At 36.0% G+C, this 23,073-nt stretch overlaps 2 protein-coding genes across 2 annotated transcripts in view; both read left to right on the top strand.

Annotated features, from left to right (window-relative positions):
* LOC145668636 (solute carrier family 7 member 14-like) overlaps positions 1 to 23,073 on the top strand; it is a 765,309-nt gene that overhangs the window by 406,666 nt on the left and 335,570 nt on the right. The window lies entirely within an intron of this gene.
* LOC145667818 (uncharacterized) lies at positions 13,271 to 14,644 on the top strand. Its single transcript, XM_081735251.1, has one exon. It carries the CDS (start codon positions 13,271 to 13,273, stop codon positions 14,642 to 14,644), a length of 1,374 nt encoding a protein of 457 aa, XP_081591377.1.

Below are 23,073 nucleotides of genomic sequence, written 5' to 3'. Positions count from 1 at the left end.
GGTCATTTTCTGATTAACCTTCCAGTTAAGACTTACCGTTCCTACTTTCTTCCACCCTGGCTACATGACCTGCCCACCTGAGCCTCCTAGACTTGATAACCTTAACAATATTTGGTAATTCATTGAAATTTCATTAAAAGCCTTAATAAATGACATAAATAATACATCGAAAAAAATCGGGAAGGGGTTGTTTACTTTTGGTATGAAATTTCTTTGGATGAAGCTTTACTAAAATTCCTTATAATTTTGTTCGTGGTTCATAAGTAAATATCTCAGTAATAACTAAAGCATAACTTGGTATAATTTAAGAAATTAAATCGAAAGAGTTTAGTGCAGTAGCCTCTACCTTTTACTTTTTAAGTCTTTTCCTGCTTTTTATGTATTTGCTTTTCCAATTTTTAATGTATAATGGTCGTCTTTCTTTCTTTCTCTCTTTCTATATATATATTCGCATTAAATCGATTCCTGACCTCTATCGGAGTTTGACATTGTGAAATGAAAGTAAAATGACGGAGTTCTCCTGAATGTTATACTATGCCTCCCAACTGCAGAGTAATTTTGGTTGCATAATCGAATAGTAGTAAAGAACGGTGAACCATTCACCAGTGAAACAATAAGCTACAATGAAAATGTTTATGTGAAAATATTGAATTGTCACTTTGTTTACACACTTGTATATAATTGCAGAGCTCTAGTTATAGAATGGAAATATATGAAGATAAAGTTGCAAGATTTTATTCTAACGAAAGGAGTTATCTAATATAGTCTAATACATTGTAAAAGTACGCTATATCCTAGCATATTGTCTTCTACTAACGATGACCGTACTCTCCTAATAGTTAAGCGCATCTTCCAAAGAATTACGCGCACACCTAGCAGATACGAAAACACTGCTTATAACGAAATGTATTAACCGTATCTTCGTAACACCAGCCCAGAACCAATACGATGATACCAAAATTTCTAAAAGTCTGAGTTCGTGATCATGTAAAAAATTTTATAAAAACGTCGTTTTATAACAAAATACTTTGGATAGATTAATAATTACCTGTACCTTGGGCAGAAAGTGCTCATACATGTGCACTATACTTAATAGAATGTTAATTTAATAATAACAAAAGAAGAATGTTTTTAATATATATGTAAAATTATTATTATGGGATAGTTGTTGCTATGTAAATGTTTTATGGATACCTAGTCAGCAAGTTTGTGTGCTTGACAGTTTGAAGGAAAATATATTATAAAATATATCAGCTAATAAACCATTTTAGCAACGTTCATCGACGTTATCATTCTAATAGAAAAGGTGAGAATAGTGCTATATAATTATTAAAGATAATTTTTACATGCCAACTAATACTACCACTCAATATTTGTATATCTTACTTAGACGGACCAGGTTGACGACTACCCTTGGTGAGTCGTTATAAAAATTTTGGTGCCTTCACACCGGGATTAGCTAAAAATTTTGGTGCCTTCACACCGGGATTAGTTAAAAATTTTGGTTTATCTCACCCGGGATTTTTCATAAATTCTATACCCCGAAGCAAAGTAAGGGTGAATTTACTTTTACAATTAAGTTAATGAATACAAATTTGACCATATTGAGAAGTGGTAGAATAATCATAAGGAAAATGGACACTGAAATAATGGAGAATGAATCCACTAATAGTGACAACGGTGAACCTAGTGTAACATCAAGAATGACATCGGAAGACCGAATCTTGCTAGTCTTACAGCGGCAATTGAGTCAGATGTCTACCGAATTGAAGCAGACGATAGAACAGAAGTCTGATAAATCTAACAAGCAATACGAAGAATTAAAGCAGACGATGAAGCATAATTCTGAAGAATTAAGTAGACGAATAGAACAGAAGTCTGATGAATCTAACAAGCAATACGAAGAATTAAAGCAGACGATGAAGCATAATTCTGAAGAATTAAGTAGACGAATAGAACAGAAGTCTGATGAATCTAACAAGCAATACGAAGAATTGCAGCAGACGATAGAACAGAAGATGGAACAGAAGTCGGATGAAACGAAACAATTAATTATCCAGACCATGAGCGATATCACCTCGCAATTCGAGGAAAAGTTAAAAGGAATATCGGAGGAATGCCAGGGTAATCACAACCACCTGAGCCAAGAAATCAGTGATATAAAAAAAGATTTAGAAGTAACCGAATCTTCTGTTCAACAACAAAAGATCCAGGTCATCAATAATGCTAACAACATACGAGCAAATACGCAGTCGATAGCTACGTTACAGGAAGAAATTAGAATGCTACAGGTTAAGGACAACACATACCGTAATAACATGTGTAGTGATCGCTTGGAGTTTCCCCACTCACCAGAGATGAACTCGCCTTCGCCGGTGTCTGATGATGATATTATATTGGAAGAAATACATCCGAAGAGTACAGATGGGCGAAACATAGATGGTGTAACGACACATCACGTCATGGATAGGAACTATCACCCAATAAGTACACGGAATGATAAAAGGAAGGTAAAATTAAGTGTTAAGATGAGTGAAATTCGAGCTATGAGCAAATTCAGTGGTAAGTGTAACGAGAATGCTACTTCTTTCTTAGAGAAATTCCAGGACGAATGCAATATTATGTGCATAGATAGATCACAATATATGAAATTAATCCCTCATGTATTACTCCCACCTTGTTCATTATGGTTTAAAGCAGTACGTGATCACATCAGTACATATGATGAATTCAAAGCGGCACTGATCGCAAATTATGAAAATGACTTTTTGCTTGCGAATAGAGATGCCACCATTAGAAATCAACACTTCAATCCTCGATTGCATAAATCTATTGTAGAGTTTGTTGTAAATACATACAACGAATTAAAGGTCGTTAATCCATTGCAATCGGAATCGAGAATAATAGCATCGATTCGAAATTTGCTTCCATTTAAATTGCAACAGATCTTATTTTCCACTCAGTGTATAAGTTTCAACCGTTTATTAATGCTTGTCCAATGCTATGAAACTCAATACCATGCTATGAATCAACAAGCAGGAATGGGTAAAAATAAGAATAATTCAGATCATTTTGTGCCTCTTCGGAATTTAAATATCCGAAGTGTGAATAATACGGAACATAACCTAAGCCGAGTATACTCTAGCAATCAAAATGAGCAAAATAGGCAAAGTTATGTAGGGAATCCGCCTAACCTAATTAATCGTAGCAATCCATATGTTAGACCATATAATCAAAATAGGTTTAAAAATAGACGAAATGTATGGCGAAATTCCAGGAATACAGCGAACTACGTGGATAGACGTAATGGGAGGACAAGAGATGGCACTTCGCATCAAGATCCAGGTATTGAAGTAATTCCTGTACAGAACAATAATACGGGACATAATCACGATTGTGCTGTACAATGTACTTTATTAGAATCGTATGCAAGTACGAACGTAACCTGATTACCGTTAATGAAATTAGGTTAAACCCATATCAGTTATAGATTCTTGTGAACTTTTATTTTCAATTTTATGAGTTAATGTTGATAATGAAAACGACTCTTATGAATACTTGAAGTGCTTAGATATAGTTTTAGATAGACTGGAAAGTTAATTTTCAAATGATTTTAATTCTCTCTTGTTAATGTGAAGAATTATAATTCGATTCATAAATGATTAAAAGCAAAGGTTATTTATATTAGATTGATTTGTGTAAAAAAAAAACTTAACTGTCAAAGATTATGTTAAGAAGAAGATCTATTCTATAAAACTAATTATTCGACGACTGTTTTTATGAGCTATCTTATATATTATCCGAACAAGATTCTTCTTTATTATGACCTCTTAGTGCCACGATGTATACATTAGAATGCAACATCTAACTTATTTATTATTTAATGCGCCCTGAAAGATTAAACATTATTTATAACATCACTGTTTTAATAATGATCCAAAACTATTAATCATAGTAATTTGTGTTTCACCCTCGTTAATTATATTAATAAGCGACGATGTTTTTGATAATAATGAAATAAATATAATTAATGTAATTAAAAATAAGTATTATTGAAGTGTAAGATTTGTTATAAATGTATCTATATATATATAGGAAATGTAATGAAGATATATACGAGGTGTGATCAAAATATAAAGAACATATGTCATGTAAGAATATTATTGTAAACGGACCAGTGGTTCTTGAAGATAAAAGCCAAGCTCACTCATGACTTTTATATTCAGTCCATTTGTCGGGCGACATTTTTATATAACAAAATACTTTGGATAGATTAATAATTACCTGTACCTTGGGCAGAAAGTGCTCATACATGTGCACTATACTTAATAGAATGTTAATTTAATAATAACAAAAGAAGAATGTTTTTAATATATATGTAAAATTATTATTATGGGATAGTTGTTGCTATGTAAATGTTTTATGGATACCTAGTCAGCAAGCTTGTGTGCTTGACAGTTTGAAGGAAAATATATTATAAAATATATCAGCTAATAAACCATTTTAGCAACGTTCATCGACGTTATCATTCTAATAGAAAAGGTGAGAATAGTGCTATATAATTATTAAAGATAATTTTTACATGCCAACTAATACTACCACTCAATATTTGTATATCTTACTTAGACGGACCAGGTTGACGACTACCCTTGGTGAGTCGTTATAGTTTGATTTCTTGATTTAGTTTTGTCGGTGCTTGGAGTCCATGGTACGATCCCAGCTCACGCCTAGTGGACTTTGTGGTGGACAAATACTGTGCTCGTGGGTTTTCTCGGGGTTCTCCTGTTTCCTCCCACTTTCTTCATTCCATCATTTCACTCATTTCTCATCAACATCGTCTTCTTTAGCCTACCCGGCATAACTGCGGGACGTAAAACTTAAAGATTTCATTTCATTTTCATTTTCCATCAATACATACATTAATATAACATAGTTTTTATTAAATTCACTAAGTTTCAATTAGATTATGTGACAATTACTTGGGCTGACCTAGTTTAGTCTTGCGCAGGTTGACATAACCTAATTTACTTTATGTGTAACTTTCAAAAGTTTTATATCCCGAGTTACTTGGTAAGTGGCATTACGGTTTCTATTTGTTTGTTCTAGTTTAGCAACTCTCTCCTGAATATTGAGACTATGTGAGATGTATGAGCTTAAAGTAGGATTCGAACCACATTAGGTAAGTCCGGGAATCAAAACCCAGCTTTTCTGTGACAAAGTGCATATGCTAATAATATATCCAGAGACAAATGCAAATTATATAAAACAGTGGTTCCACTATCACTTTCCCAAGTAACGTCTTTGGCCTCCAACGAACTTCTATCTTACTTTCTGTAGGTGCTGATTTCGTGTAAATACGAATGTGTACTTTTTCTCGTGTTGACTGTTAGACAGTAGCAATAATAATTTCATCGCTGTAAAATTTATGGGCATAGAAATGTTCACTAAGTTTTAAAAAACGAATTATATTCATTTCGGGTCAAGACAGGGAAATGCAAAATTGCGGTGCGTACTAAGCTTTTTACGTAATACTTACCTGAACAAAAAAGCCTTGAACTTTGGTTTAAGAACGTTTATGTTAGTATAGCTTATACCCTTGCTTCCCCTTCCTCACTCGCATTTTTTTCTTCTAAAAATAGTCATTATTTCGTTGTTTTGTTTCACTCTCAGTAAATACATAGAGTGTCATATTTATTACTTAAACCCGAATTAGCGTCTAGGCTGAGTAGGCTTCAGCCTAGGTCCACTGTCTCTGTTTCCCTCCTTACTTGATATAGACTAAATTAATTTATTATGTTACTAGAAGTTCCCTATTTGGGCGTCTCTGCATTACATATTATAATATGCATTTCCCTTTTCAAGTAATCCTGCGATATAAACTTTTAAGTGTCATGATTATGTGCCGAGGCTAAGGGACACGGTCATTATAAGATGGATTGTAATGGTTGAATGAAGAAAGGGGGAGGAAAGGGGAGTATTTACAAACCTCATGGCAAGGGAAAGAAAAAAAATAAGACAATTGTTTCTTTTTTTTAAAAAAAAAAAGTGGTACATTTCATTCTACTTGATTGTACGCGAGCTGTTGGTTTTGTTTATTAAGCAGCTCTCTGTAGTATTGCGATTTGTAAACAAAAACACCACTGAAATCGAGAATAATTCTATATTTCTTGACAATACTTTGGACGGACTATATTCTGTGTCGACATTTTTACTTTTGATTTTGTGCCATGCCTCCAACGATGGACCCTGTAGGGATACCCCGCCCTAGGCGCCAAAGGCCCCTGAGACTGTCCCTGTTGTTACTGTTCAAACTACTAGCTCTATACCGTTAAGCAAATCCATCTCCTTACTTTTAGATTAAATTTTCAATTAAGTATTCTTATTACCAAATATCTCATCCAGTGGCGTATTTACGATTTTGTTTCGGGGAGGGCTTTGTTAACTTTCGGGGGGGGCTTTGCCTGAAAATGTGTACTTTCTGCAAGATATTTCATATACTTTACTATAGTAAGTAAGATTTCGGGGGGGGCTTAAGCCCGGAAGCCACCCCCCTAAATACGCCACTGATCTCATCCATTAGTATGAATGATAAAAATAGTTTTCATAAACTAAAGTATTTGTATTAATTTTCACATCTGACATCTCAGGGCATCAAGTGACATATAGAAATATTACACAATTACAAGCTCAAGGAAAGTTTATTTTTTTAAAATACTTTAAAAAAATAAATATTGTTTTGAAAAGACTCTTCAGGTAAAGCGGTAACTACTGAGGTACTAGGACTTCTTGACATTAAAAGGAATTAGATTGCCATCTATCGGAGGAATGTTAATTCACGTGTGGAAGTGAATTCTTAAATAAAGTAAAAATATATCACTCTGTGCGTAACGCTACGCTAATACGAAAACTTCAAAACATTTAAGAATAACGGGTTGCATGAACATGCAGGGGAAGATGTTTAGGTATTTTTAATTCTTATGATGTCCCAAGACCTCACTTTGTCAATCACGCTAATTCAAAATACTTCATGGTCAGACTTAGTTCTCGCTAGCTGCACTGTCTACTGCCTGATGTCGCTAGCGTGCAGCAGTTTTCAGACGAGCCAAGGGCTTGGGAAAAACCAGTGATGATTTCAGTTTTTTTCCACGGTGAGTGTGGAATTTCAGTATACAAGGGGCTAGGGAGTCATGCAAAACATAGGGCCTACATTTGTCTTACACTAGTTTAGATTAGGTAACTTTAACTTCAGTTAGATCGATGTACGTAATTTTAGTTTACGCTAACTTAGCTTTAGTTTGAGTACCTTAGGCTCGCTTAGCTTCTGTTCTCTTAGCTGTTATCTTCTATAGCAAAAAAGAGAAACTTGGTTTTAACATAAAAGTTCGCCAAATATTAATACAAGAAATTTCTCAATTTCATCATATGCTGGATTAAATATTAAAAGTGTTGTTTCCTCAACTGGATTCAAACCAAAGATGAATAGTAAAATGATCAACACTTTTAATAATAGCACTTCATTTGTATTATTATCAGAGTTGATCAAAGTATAATATATGAAAAATAAACAATTGGAATTGCGCATATAGAAACTTTCCGACTTAGCAATAGTAACGGAAGAAAAGACAATTATGGTAATGATATAAAAAAAAAACAATGTTAATTGTATGGAGTATTAAATTTGTTTATATTATAGGCCTACATTAGAACTGATACTACCAGAAACAACTTTGTACGTTGTTGAAATTAAAACAACACACACACACACAGAGAGAGAGGGAGAAACTAAAAAAAAAAAGTTTTATATCTATATGATAGGTGCAACTACATGTCTGTTTTCAATTTATTGAGCCATTAAAAACACAGGTGGCGTCAGTTTTAAAACTGTTTGCCCTTTTATTTAAAACTCCGACTCATTTTAAATTAACGAGAGAGAACTCATCGGGAAAACCACAACAATTGTTTATTTAAAAGAAAATAGATTGTAATACTAGCAAAAATACACCAAACTCTTATTCATGTACAAAATAATATTTTTAATTGCTTAGAAATGTAACTTTGTGCTACTCAAATTACATTTTTTTTATTCAGTACCTATTTTTGAAGTATTTTTATAAATTAAATAAAGTGTAGATATCTGTGGAAAATAATTATTTTCTGTACTACGAACCTGTTTAATACATTTTTTTTACAATTAGAGGGGAGATAAGAGGGTATTTTATAAGGTTTCTATTCTGTAATAAAATTGAAATTACTGCATAAACGTTTTATAGTCCTCGTGGGGTCAACGTGGAATGTAAGAAGAATGAAACTCTATTTAACACTGGGAAAATTAATCAACGCCCTGAAATCTTCAAAAATTTATGCTTGGTCATAGACAAATAATTATTTACAATTATTAAATCTATGCTTGTGTACAGTTTACCGGATTTTTCGTATAGTAATTGGAGTTAATCTATAGTGTAGTTTAACTGGGCAACAGCTGGTCCCCAAGTCAGTTTCGGCCCAAGTGAACCCTTTCATCCGGCGTACCTGATCTGTTATGGAAAGTGTATTTTTTTACGTAATGTCTTTTAAACTGAACTGAATTTTATTTTCCTGGCTAATTGATGTCCACCTTGAAAATATTCTCGGCTTTGGAACATCCAGTGTACTATTCAATATTGGGAGACTAGTTCAGAACACAAAGAGTCAAGTTTCCCACTAAAACCGTAAAGAAATAGATTTTTGTGGTTTTCTTTAGTAAGTAAATATCGTCGGATGAGAACCAGAGGAACATAACTCCATTTTCGTAGGTTTACAGGCGAGAGGACAAAAATATTATTTGCTTAGAAAGATGTGTTTTTAATAAGATGGTAATTGAGCTACATTACAACAGATGATCGACAAGGAGAACAGATGGCGTTACGTTCTATTCGCACAAAATGAGGCCATGGTGGAAAGACTACTTGAGTGAGGCTTTCAAAATTATGTCCAAACATGAAGAAAACGAAAACTGCATTTTTCCAGTTACGTTCGTCTGGTTCTCATGCGACGATATGTTGGTTGTTGTAACAGATTTTGTGTCCCTGCGATACTAGTGTACGATGAGGAAGTTTCTCCATTAAATACGTACGGCCCTCAATGTCAGTAAGTCCTCTTGATTGTCCCCCTCCCCCTTTCTATTCCAACTTGCACATGCATGGTGTAGATTAATCTCAAGTGTATTAGAACTCTTAATATACGAAAAAGAGATATCACTAATCATTGTATCTTTGAGTATTGTGTGAAGACGGTCGTTAAACTAGTGTCCAGGGTTTAAAAAACACGTTTTTTTTTTTAAAAAAAAAAGTTTTTATGTTTAAAACATGTTTTTTGTCTAAAACGTTTTTAACGTTTAGAACAAAGTACTTTGTTTTAAACAAAAAACACGTTTAAAATGTTTATTTTGTTTAAAACAATAATCTAAATAGGCATATATATTCCATTTTTACACGCTCACAGGTATTGCTTGCCATCTATATTCAACCGTTAGATCAAATTTCGGGAACTTCCCTAATCTCGATCCGTCCAAATGTTCAATTCCGGAGAAAGAAATCGGGATTTTCCCGATTTCTGTTCACTGAATATGTAGTTTCTTTGAGTTACATTCTACTGGTCGTCTGCATTCTTAATCTTTAAATTCGCATTGACGCAACTGCTGTATCAGGGTTTTAAACCTCAATGGCTCAGTCCCTAATTAAGGCTGGAAGATGGTTTTGGAACCAATTTATTCCTGAAGGATGCAGTTTTCCGTCGGTGTGCATTTTATCTATGTGAGGGGTACCACGTGGCGGTGAGAGAAGGGTAAATATCGTGTTCTTTTGTTTCTTTTTAAACGGTTTTTTGGGAGCTATTCCCCCTCTTGGGGGATGGATTCATAAAAATTGGTACGTGAAGCAATGAAGTAGGCAACTACGTGGTAATATCGTGTATTTGTACTTCTCGCTTATATGGAGGAGCGGGGAGAGAGAAAGTTAGCCAATTTTTGGAATTTCAGTTTTTTAACGTAAATTACATTTATTTTTACAACAAACATCAATAGCTCAGCCTCTAATTAAGCTAGAAAGATGATTTGGTACCGGTACCAAAGTATTCCTGAGGAATGAAGGCTTCCGCTAGTATGCGTTTTATTAGGGATGGACACGAGTCGAGTCAAAGATAATTTTCTCGAGTCAAGTTTCGAGCCAAATCTTTGTTTTGAGGTCGAGTTTCGAGTCGACTCGAGTTTGATAAACGGCTCGCTCGTTTAGCTCCATTTAACTCGTTTTAAAATTATGGCCTGATTAGACTGGAAAGCGAAAGTGATAAGAAATATAAACAGGAATATGGAACATTTTTAGTGTTGCTAAGAAAATGGGACACTGCTCACATTTCGTCTTGTCTCGATTAGCAAGACGACTATGAATGTTTATAACGAGACAGCCTCAAATGTGAGCACCAATGTAAACACCGGTATATACTCTAGTCCTTACCACTAAGGCTGAGACCTGCACTTACATGTCTTTCTAAGGAAAAGCAACCGTTCTTTAGATGGTGTTCAGTTGATTAACACATCATACAGGAAAATACTAAAGTGGGGTAGAGAAATTATGTAATACTACTAATACTCAAATAAGGATATCCTTAGTAAACATTGAGAAACATATTGTAGAACACCATCTCCACTGTGATGTAGCTTTGAGATACAACGACAGATATTGTTAAAAAAAGAACCTAAACAATAAGGAAACTAAAACTTTATGTTTGCTAATATTAGATGAAAAGGGTTTAATAATACCAATACGTGTAACTACAAGGTTGATATTTCTATCCAAAATACTGTTGGGCTCCCTAGATTACCGTTAAACTGCAAATGAGGTTCTTTCAATTCTCAGAAGAAAGGAGCTATGTCCCCCCTAAAAACATCCTAGTTACGTGAGTGAGATTACCCCGTATACATTATTCAATTTGAAAGGAAATAGTACAGCTGAAAATGTGTTTGTAGATGTTATCCTTATAACTCGAAGGTCTCAGTCTGATCGTAGGGTTTGTAGAGGGTATGATTTATATAGAGGACTAACAATTTGAAAGTGGTCGGACAACACAAATGCATTTCTTCATGCGAATCCACAGTATATGGATGACAATCTCTTTCTGAAATGCCGGGATGATGCCAAATTAGGTGATTTTGAGCTTCGCCCATAGTGAGGATGCCAGAGGCCAGGGCGAGTGGTCGTTCCAGTAAAATTGCTGCTTACTTCAGTGATCAAATTGTGATGTACGCGATGGAGTCAGGGAGCACTGACAGCAATTTTGTCCCCAAGATGTACCAGAGAGTGGCTGGACAGAAGGATTGTTCGAGCACTTTAACTGAGAGGACACGACTGTTAGTACAATCAGAGTCACAGTGTCCCTGCTATTGGAGGTTTATGTTGCAGCGTTTCTCTTGCACAAATATATACACCTTCTTGTCCCCAGCAATGTCTTTAGAGACTGCAATAACACGGCAAATACAATCCGGTGATATTCAGCGATAAGAATTGTTTCTTTCTCGGAAACAGTGACTGTCGCATGCTTATATCCGTGCATATGCAAGTTAAGAAAAACAGCCTCTGTTGCCATACCATCTCTGCATTCTGGTATAGGAGGAATTAAGCTACACATTCTGCTTGCAACTGATCTTCATTCAGGGGACTATGACCAGTGCGTTCTCTTGTCCTTCTTACCTTACCTGAACACTTTGCAAGATTCCATCTTCCAGCAGGATAACGTGCGTGTCCTTATCTTTAAAGAAGCTTAGTCTACTCTATTCAGTATACGCTCTTTACTCTGCCCTAATAAACTGTCGGATCTAATTTCTATTGAAAACCTGTGGGACATAGGTAAAACAACATCTGACCGAAGTTCCAGCAACTATATCGCTCAACTATGCTAAGATCTACAGTGATCGTGCAAACTACCTACCTCAACAATTACTTGCGTGGCTTCTCAGTTTGGTTACACGTGTTTTCGATACCCAGAGAAACATGTTTAAGATTTCACATGGACGTCGTGTTGGGTTCATTCCCATGTACCATCTCATTCTTGTAATGAATGTGAACTAGATTCATTAAATTCTGCACATTAAAAATAGGTGTGTCAATTCAATACAGCGGCGTTATGTAAACGATTTGTGTTAAATTTTTGGCAATGTTACTACTTCAACTAAATCGCACTTTGTAGCAAATGGTAGTCGTTAATTCAATCTCATGGCATAATGAGAAATCATTTTAGTAACACTATTGGCGTAATTTTATATACTGTTGCCAAAAAACTACTTCTACATATTTAAAAAAAAGCTTTCTTTATTGCACAGGCTTTTCTGAGGAATAATGAATTGTAGCATAAATTATTGATAAGTAGTTATTGGGATCGAAGTATAGTTAACGACGAAATGGTACATAGTGAACATAGGAACAACAGATGGTAGCACTTCCACATATGTAAGAGTCAGAAATTTCATAAACTCAAGTTTGTTACTTGGAATATAGTGTCTGTCAAATATACCGCGTTAGGTTTATTTTTCGTAGCAAAAAATAAAAACTAATAGAAATTTTCAGTAGCAGTTACTATACGCTATCTCAGACTAGTTGATAGGAAAACAAGAAAACTCCCCTACTCTCCTCCTCTTTCTCGCCGCAAGAGGGGAAAGCAGGTATACCACCCCTGACAGGGAAGGAAACGTTTGAGACATTCATATCGGTATTGTTTAAAATCTAAATTTTCCACTCCAGTACGCGCGCCCTTTTTGTCAATGTGAGGGAGTTTGCTGTTCCTTTTAGCTACTCTTAACCCATCCATCATTCACAACTTCAATTAATATGGTTATTTTAAGAAAAGGATATATCATTGTTTATGTATTTTATAGGACTAATAAATATTGATTTGACCATTTAAAAGAAAGCATAACAACAGCTATTTATAAACCAAATTTATGCTGATTCTTTTATTTGATGTTAGAAGGGGGAGGGGAGAGTTGTGAGGAATAGTTGACATATGCTCTTACTGTAAAGAAAGAAACAAAAATAGTTGTATATTCGATTGGACATCGAATACGTGGAATATAGCTGTGAAGATTGTATGAATTTAGCGTGTGTGAACTCTGTAGTGTGTGAAAATACTGTAGTGCTTGTATATAGTAGGGAGTGTATTAGTGTAGAGTAATACATACACAAATTTATTATTTATTTATTTGTAGCGTGTTCTTAGTGTGTGTGTTAAGCAAGATTCTAGAATGTCTTCCAGTTCCGTAATAAAACATAAACGCGGAAAAGCTTTGAGAAGTGGTGAAAGGCGCTGCGTTTTGAATGTGTTTAATTCTTTGAGAGAACATCATCCTCATTTAAATGTAGAACAATTGGCTGACATGACTGCAAAACAGACAGGGGTGGGACAAGCAACTGTGTACAGAATCCGACGGGAGGCCAAATTTAATGAAAATAAACTGAAAAGTCCAAAAAAGACGCGCAAAAGCACTTCCCTACTTGAAAAATACGACGATTTTACGAAATCGGCTATTCGATCGAAGGTACATCAGTTCTTTTTCCGAAATGAGTTGCCAACGTTAGATAAAATTCTGTCAGCAATAAACACCGATGATGACCTTCCATTTTTCTCTCGTGCAACTTTGCACAGACTATTAAAAGTTATGAAATTTAAATACGTGTTGCGCAACAGGAAAGGTTTCATAGTTGATAGGGATGATATTGTGATCTGGAGGAGAAAGTATCTCCGCTTAATTAAAAAGTTTAGAGAGGAGGGTAGACATATTTATTACCTTGACGAGACGTGGGTAAATGCTTGTCACACCGTGACAAAAGTAATGGTAGATGAAACTGTGAAGTCTAAGAAAGATGCCTTTCTCGCTGGACTTTCCACTGGACTTAAGAATCCTTCAGGTAAAGGTAAAAGGCTAATTATTGTGCATATAGGAAGTGATAAAGGTTTTGTTACCCAAGGGAAGTACATATTCGAATCAAAGTCCACAAAAGACTATCACGAAGAAATGGATGGCACAAAATTTGAAAGCTGGTTTCAGAACATACTTCCACATCTGGAACCTAATTCTGTAATAGTAATGGACAATGCGCCTTATCACAGCGTGAAGATAGACCGTATTCCCTCTATGTCTTGGACGAAGGAGAGAATAAAAAATTGGTTGCAAAGTAAAAATATCGCGTATGACGATTCTTTTATCAAAATGGAATTAATTAACCTCATACCTTCTGCACTGAAGAATAAATGTAACAAGTATAAAGTGGACGAAATGGCAGCTAATTCAGGAAGGGAAGTTCTAAGATTACCTCCGTACCATTGTACGCTTAATCCAATTGAACTTATTTGGAGCCAAGTGAAGGGACATGTGGCACGCAATAACAAAAGTTTCACATTGAGCGAGGTGAAAAAACTGTTAGAGGAAGGACTAGAGATGATAACTCCTGAAAAGTGGAGAGATTGCGTCCAACATGTAATAGACAAGGAGGAAACGAAATATTGGGAACTTGACAGGCTCGCTGACGAAACGGTCGAAAAATTCATCATCAACCTTGATGAAAGTGAAGAAAGTGACGATAGTATGGATGTGGAGCCTCTGGATTCGAGCGACTGAGAGGGTAAGTACTCAACATTATTTCTTTTGCGTTGTCTTGTTACATAATCCAATCAATTGATCTTTCTTGTGTCCTTTTTTCTTTTTTCGATATGCTATTTCAAATCTTGTACTTTTCGTATGGTCTTACTGCACCAATGTCTGTTTCACCGGTCATATAACATGTTTCACTGTAATTACTCATAGCTACATTTCACGGAAAGCGGTACTGTTTCTGAATATTAACATATGCATTTCCCATTCCTCCTCAGCAAAGCAAGAAAGGAATAAATATTTTTTTTGAAGAACATTGTTCTATTCAACTCACTTCGTTACATTATGTTACATATTGACAATACTTTCACTTAATATAAAAAAGATAAGTGATAAAGGACCGTGTAAGTATTGTTTTATATAAAGTTTGCCGTACCCGTTAACATTTTAAGCAGCAAGTAATTGTAATATGAAAAATAACTAGTAAATAGCCAGTTTGACAAGCAAAAATAACTAATAGGAAAATAGTATTAAACATTGTTTTCAGTTGCTTTAACTGGAATCCCTATTAGGTTATTTGTAATTGACTCACATTCTTTTTTTTTTTTCTTTTCTTGTATACAGTATGATAATTGTTTTCATGAAAAACTGCAGGCCAGTCCAAAAATGTAAAGGAGGTCCGGTAGAATTTAGGGGGGGGGGGCGATCCAATCACATTATAGTTCATCAACATATTATTGTTCATTTTCAAGTCTACCGTGAAAAGTTTAGGAAAGCCAGTAAAAATTTAGGGGGGCCCGACCCCTAGACCCCCTTGGATACGGGCCTGAAAAGAAGTCGACAGACACACTTTTTAGTTTTCTTGTCATATGTCGTTATATTTTTGTTGCCATATGTTACGGAGGAATGGGTGCTCAGTGGTAAATTACTTACTTCCGGTCCGGTCCTTGGTCATGTAAATTCGTGGCTAATGACATCGTGTCAGTGAGTTTTCTCGGGGTTCTGCCTTTGCTGCCACTTTCCTCTTCCATCAATGCTTCCTTATCATTCATTTTCAATAATCATAGTCTCCTTTAATCTATATGGCATACGTGCGTGACGTTAACTAAATGTGTCCTTTCATTTTTTTCATGAATATGTTGGTGTATTAACAAAAAAGAAACCTGATTAAATCATGGTACCGACACAATAAATTGAGTACAAGATCCAACCCTGCCATCAGGTGAAATGCGCACTCGAGTAGCAGACATAGTCCGCTATTCCAACGCTTCTGCACACACCCCGCTTTTTGAATTAATGAGAATACTTAAATTGAGTTGACAGTTACTTGTTAACCCGTTTTGGTTACTCTGTTTAATGTGTTAAGAAGCAAGAATTACGTACACGATTATCTGAGAGTTTCAATCCGTTGTTTACACTCTGTTTTTTAAAAATATCTACATAGCAGCGAATGGGGGCTTGTATTGCTAAAGAGAACAGCAACACAACCCCCGTCTCAACCAGCTGGCAGCTAGCAGGTGGGTGGTGGGGATAGAAGTTCCTATCAACTTGTCTGAGATAGATTTTACATATTATATTCTTGGAAGGCTTTTTTTTAATGAAAGCGTGTCAACTTGAAGTTATGAAGCTTTATTCTTAGTGAAACAAAAGTTGATGAATCATTGTTTAATTTCTCCTACACCATTTATTTCTTTTTTTTTTAAAAAAAAAAACCTGCCCCTAGGAATAAACATACGACTATACGCTACAAATGTTCATGAGATAACCACGTATTTTTCTTCTGTTTGCCGCATAGACTATACCGTCTCTTTAATAGTGTAAAGTTTCATATTGTATATTGTATATATTTTTCTATATTTTGTTTGTTCTATATTTTAGCAGAAACAAATTGTTAATACTAGTAACGTAGTATTTAAACACCAAAAATTATAAATACGTAGGCTGATCAATATAGATCGATCATCAGTGTTTATGAGGTGAATAAAACAGCTAGTCACAGAAAATGAAATACGTGTGTGTAGTGGGAGAAGTGACGAATAGATCGAGCAAGTTTGAAGGCCATGATGTCAGGAATGTGACTTTGGCAGCCCTTCAAGCACACGTAGTTTCAGTTTCGCATAAGGCAACTTGGAAGTCACACGCGAAGAACAGTAAAGAAATTCTCTTGACTATCTTGCAAAGATCAACGTTCCGTGCGTAGCCCATGCTCCATATAGTCCTGATTTAGCTCCTTGTGATTTCTTTCTTTTTCCAACACCTTCGGTTATTTGAAACACCTCCGGAGACGGAGTTTCACATATTCAGGGACAGTGGTGAAAGCTCCGGAAGCGATTTTGAAGAATCTGTCCAGAAATGGTTTCCAGCATGTCTTTCATGTCTGGCAAAAACATCGGGACAATTGCATTACATGTAATGGAGACTATTTTGAAAAAGATCATCAACATTTAGAGGATTAGTACAGGTAATTATGCTTTATTCATTTATCATTATTCTTTATTAATGAGTCTTCGTAATAATTTCAATGTAAATGTGAGTGAAATGAATAACTACACACATATCCCTATTTTCGTTTTTATTTTTTGTATTTTTTAAAATTTAGTTTCGTTTGTTACTACAAATGGTATATGCGTTAAAAAATGTGACACAACTTAGGAAAAGACAAACAAGAATCTACTATAGTTAACAGTACATAAATAAGTAAATTATTTCTTTCAGTAAATATAACATGCAAATTAAACATATCTATTCACATTTGTTCGAAGACAGGCCGGTAGCCAATCCAAAAATGTAGGGGGACCCGATCCAACCATATTATATTTCATCACCATATTATAGTTCATTTGCAAGCCTACCATGAAAATTTGAGGGGGCCCAGCATTAACTTACGGGGCGGCACCCCCTAGACCCCCATTGATGCGGGCCTGTTCGAAGAAAATAAAATAATTTCATTTTACTGAAGTCAATAAGCTAATTGCGGAAATGCATTTCGTTTTTTACCCATCACGTGAGGTTTTCCAGTTATTTGCAATTTCCTAACTTCAGTAGCGTAGTTTCAGGTATTGCTAGGAGTGGGGCGGGCAAGGGCGCCGATCCCGGGGTGACTGTGGGGCCCGGGCCCTCCAAAGCTCATGCGGGTCTCCGTATTGTATTTATGAATATACAATATTTGCCATAATTTCAATGCAATTTGTCTTAAAATCCTCATATATATACCTTCTGCATCTGAATGGACCCTCCCAAAATTTACATAGAAATCGGCACCCTTGGGGGCGAGGGGCAAAATTGTCAACCGACATAAGAGTTTAAATTCTTAATAGTAGACCCTATAATTTATGAGATTGCATGTCTCTAAAACTCAGGGGACAATAATTGCCGTCTTGTTCCCCCCAAATTACTCCCATGCCTAACTTACTAATGAGCACAGAATGGACATGTATTTTGGTGTGTTACAACTATAATTAATAATAGAGGGCAGATGGTATATAAATATTGTTATTGTTTATCAGAAATTTAGTCAACAAAATTATGTAAAAATACATTCGGACTGTCAGTGTAGCTAATTATCTACATTGCATAATATTCGAGATATAAATCTTGAAGCGGTAAACATGGACCTGGGAATAAAAATATCACGCTTCAGAAAGATGAATAAGAAAGGCTATTCATAGAAAGTGCTTTAATTTTATATCATAAATCACAATAGTCTATTTCGTTCTTTTTCTCATTGTTGTGTGATTCCGACTTCGCCAACATACGTTCCAATATGCGACCAGCTTCATGATTCTCAGTCGTACCATCGGACACACCAAACTAATATTACAGGAATCTGTCAATTTTTTTTCACATTGTGGTGTCGAAATTTGGAGTCTCATCATTAATGCTTCCAAAACACATGTCATAGTTTTTCTTCCACTATGCCAACCCTTCAGAATCCACTGTAATCCATAGCTTCTCTTTCACGCCGTTCGCAATTCAACAATCCGTCCCAATAAAAGTGACTTAATTTGGTACTATGTTTGATCACATCTTAGTTGAACGCTTCAATTTTAACTTAAGTCTACAACCGTCTCAATATTCTGAAATCTTCACTGGCACGACATGAGATCTCAACATACACATCGTTCTAAATACGTATAAGATTTTTCTCCGTCTTGTCTTACCTACAATTTAACTGCCTACATGCAGTGGCGTATTTAGGGGGGGGGGGCTTCCGGGCTTAAGCTCCCCCCCCGGAATCTTACTTACTATAGTAAAGTATATGAAATATCTTGCAGAATTTTCACATTTTCAGGCAAAGACCCCCCGCCCCGAAACAAATACTCCACTGTGCCTGTATCTCTCGGCTAAACCTTTCTACTACTTCAAACTGGGAACTTTCGAGCACCACGCCTTTCGTATTACTCGTCGCATTTCTCTTCCTAGTCCGATTCGATACTTGTTGTAAGACTTGTTGGTCGGTTCAGGACCGTGGCTTTTCCCAAATGTCATTTACTGAAGTTTTTGACAATTTTTGATCGGAGATAATATTTTATCTATCCCGTTTCCATAGACAAACGTTGACCTCAATAGGTCTCCCCAGCTTAGGTCTGCCCAAGCTTGCCAATTAAAACACCATAAAGTTCAACTGCACAGAACGTAACCGTCCATTACACTCCTACGTGAGGTCGGAAAATATTGTACCACTATGTAACTTTGTGATATGAGGTATAACGGTACAATGTAAACTTGCACAATCTTACCTTAACGTCTTTACAACTAAGTATTAATGGGAATTGCACTATAAACAAATTGCTGTTCTTATTTATTATTATGAAAAAATGTAAATAAATTTGTATAATAATACTTTCACATTTTTCTTATTTTCGTTTGTGACGCGTGGAAACGACAAAACACAGATAGTTTGTAAGAGAGTTTAATATAGTCTAGTCACTGAAAATATTACATTTTTAATATCAGTAGGAAATTTTTATAGTTTTTTTTGTTCGCCTAGAACTTAATTATTTACTTTAAAGATTCTTTAAGTGCGAAAACATTAAGTTTTGGCAAGCACATAATCTAAGACATGTTGACTACTCTCCTGTTGCAGAACTAAATATGGCACATTTTCCTTCAATTATTGCGTAGTTAGTTGGAAATGAATCTTTCCGAAATTTCTTAAAACATATTAATCTTGTCCACTCCGTAAAAACATAATTTCACTGCATATAGAACAGTTCGATTACACTATTTGAGGAAATTTAAAATTATAAGTTGACGCTCACCCAAACAATAGTCTTCATACTCAAAATTTTGCACAGAGTTGCGTTTGAAATTATTTCACATTATGTATATCCATTAGTGCTCTCAACGGGTCGGGTCGGGTCGGGTTGAAGACCGACCCGACCCGACCCGTGACCCGAATTGACTGACCCGACCCGACCCGACTGACCCGAACCGTGATCCGATCTGATTGACCTGGCCCGATAACCCGACCCGAGCTGACCCGGTTGACCCGACCCGAATAACCTGACCCGACAACCCGACCCGAGCTGACCCGATTGACCCGACCCGACAACCCGACCCGAGCTGACCCGATTGACCCGACCCGACAACCCGACCCGACAACCCGACCCGAGCTGACCCGACTGACCCAACCCGACAACCCGACCCGAGTAGCCTGACCCGACAACCCGACCCGAACTGACCCGACCCGACAACCCGACCCGAGTTGACCCGACCCGACCCGAACTGACCCGATCCGAGTCGGGTCGGGTCGGGTCACGGGTCGGGTCGGGTCAACCCGACCCGTTTGAGAGCACTATAGTCACGACACTGGGTGAACGCCAAAATGCACTCACATTGGGAAACTAGTTTTAAAAGCATTATTTTAGAAAATAAAGCATAAAGCATAATTTAAAATATATAGCACAATTCTTGGAAAATTCTCTTTAACTGAAAGTTTAACATACTGTGTTAATATTTTTTAAAGCCAATATTTACAATGCAAAATCATTGAGAACATAACAATGCAACAATGAAAAGCTTATTTTCATTTCTGTAAACTTTTCGGTGTAATCCTTTGATGTGGAGAAAAGAAAGTAAAAGAAGAAATTTTTCCGCCAACAATGAATAGTATGCAAGAACTCCATACCATATTGTTAGAGTGACAACGCCAGCTTTAAGTTGTTAGGGGGGCAAAGGAGGGGCAGATACATTTTGGGGGGCGGCTATTTGCCATACCAAAAATAACTTATTTATTACGTTTGACTTATTTTACATTACATTGTGTATTTCGTTGCTGTTTTTATGTTAGATCTATATGATTATAAATTAAACTTATTTCAAATAAAATTTGTAACTAACAAATAAATAACGTCTGCACATGAAATATTTTTCAATGAAACTTTTGAAGCCTAAACATAAATTGAATTACTTTCGCGTATGCTACAAGTAACACATTCGTCTATATGCTACGTATCACTCTCTCTCTCTCTCTCTCTCTATATATATATATATATATATATACAGTGGCGTATTTACGATTTTGTTTCGGGAGGGGCTTTGCTAGCTTTCGGGAGGGGGGCTTTGCCTGGAAATGTGAAAATTCTGCAAGATATTTACTTTACTTTACTATACTAAGATTTCGGGGGGGCTTAAGCCCGGAAGCCACCCCCCTAAGTACGTCACTGTATATATATATATATATATATATATATATATATATATATATATATATATATATATATAGAGAGAGAGAGAGAGAGAGAGAGAGAGAGAGAGAGAGAGCCAGAGAGAGAATTTACGAGGAGCTGCTGAAAATGTCGTAGTCCAATCCAGAAGGAGTGTAGGTACTAGGTAGAAAAATGAAACCGTAGTTTAGAAAAACATATCTCTGTATGTACAAATATAAATTTTCATATTAATAAGGAAATTCTTATTGTTTCTCAGGCCTCTGAAGTGATTATGTGTGCCCAAACAGATAATTTCACGAACATCCAGATTCTTACTTTTATAACATTTTTGTTCCACCAAGGAAAGTCACCGAAGTAAATTAATTAGGAAATCAGTGAAATACCACGGGACTCTCCTCCGTTATATATAGTGGTGAAGAAGTAAGTGGCTTAGTATAAACGTAGCAATTTCTCAACAAATTATGCTTTACATCCAGGATGATTAAAAGCAATGACTCTTCCTGGAATCATGGATGCAATTTATGACATTATTCTTGAAAATTGCAGCATTTCAGCCAGTGGTGGATATAGCCCGGGGCCGGAGGGCCTAGGCCACCCCAGTTTTTGTGTGACAAAAATAATTTAAGCTATTTATATTTATTATAGTCTGAGGTCTGCACCCCGCTTTCTCAGTTTTTACCTTCTCAGCAAAACTTGTGTCAGGGATTCTGGGCATTTCTTTGGAACTCGTCGGTAGCATAATTCAGAATGGCTTGGGTATGCGCAAGTTCTCGGCATAATGGGTTCCCAAAATATATGTCAGGATAATAAAAGGGTAACGGCATTAAGAGAAGTATTCTTCCAATTTGACCATAATGATGATCAATTTCGCTGACGAATAGTAACCATAGATGAAATATGGTTGTACCACTATGATCCTGAATCGGAACAACAGTCAATGGAGCAGTAGCACTCATTTCTCCATCGCCCCAAGAAGTTCAAGACACAGAAGTAGGTTGAGAAACTGTTTGGAACATTCTTCTGGTATAAGTATGGACTGGTAGACTACCTCCTCAATGGTCAGATATTTAATCCAGATTCTCTACATTACTTACAAAACTGAAAGAAAAATTCAAAGTTCAACGCTGCGGAAAATGAAAAGAAAGGAATTCTGTTTCTTCAGGAGAATACACCTGTCCATCAAGCCCCTGCGAACATAACTGACATTGCATAATCCAGGATTTCAATGTCTAGATCATCATTCTTATTCCGCAGATTTAGCTCCGTCTAACTATTACGTGTACTTATTTCCCAAACTTAAATAACACTTGAAAGACGCCATTTTAGATCTGATAGGGGTAGTGCTACGAACAGTGGTGCGAGGAAATCTAGATTTTTTTAACTTTTCTGCAAAAGCTGGAGCACTGTACAAGGTAGTATATTGACTCTCGGAGGAAGAGAAGAAGAGGTAAAACTTCACCAATCCACGTGCACTCCTTCTGGGTTGGGCTACGAATTTTTCAGCAGTTCCTAGTCAATATGGTAGACGTCACGTCAGTACTTTGAAACAAAATAAGTAAAGGAGCACTAGTATAAACCAATTACTAACTAAAGATCAGCACTCTGACAATACATTTTATTGGGAATCAATTTCATTCCATAATTTTATTATCATTTGCAGGAAGGGAAAACACAACTCTTTTTATCTCCTTCAAAAAATTAAGCCCTGGTAGTTGCAAACTAAGCTGTTATAAGCACATCCTCTGAATATTGGAAGCCGAGAATAATGTTTCAGAAAAAAGAAGT

This window comes from Thermobia domestica, chromosome 13 (genome assembly GCF_964235325.1).
Source record: "Thermobia domestica chromosome 13, izTheDome1.hap1.1, whole genome shotgun sequence".
Taxonomy (NCBI): domain Eukaryota; kingdom Metazoa; phylum Arthropoda; class Insecta; order Zygentoma; family Lepismatidae; genus Thermobia; species Thermobia domestica.
This window is presented reverse-complemented; position numbering and strand designations above follow the sequence as displayed.

Excerpts from the sequence above, each read along its gene's own strand:
- LOC145667818 (XM_081735251.1), top strand. The coding sequence starts at position 13,271 with ATGTCTTCCAGTTCCGTAATAAAACATAAACGCGGAAAAGCTTTGAGA.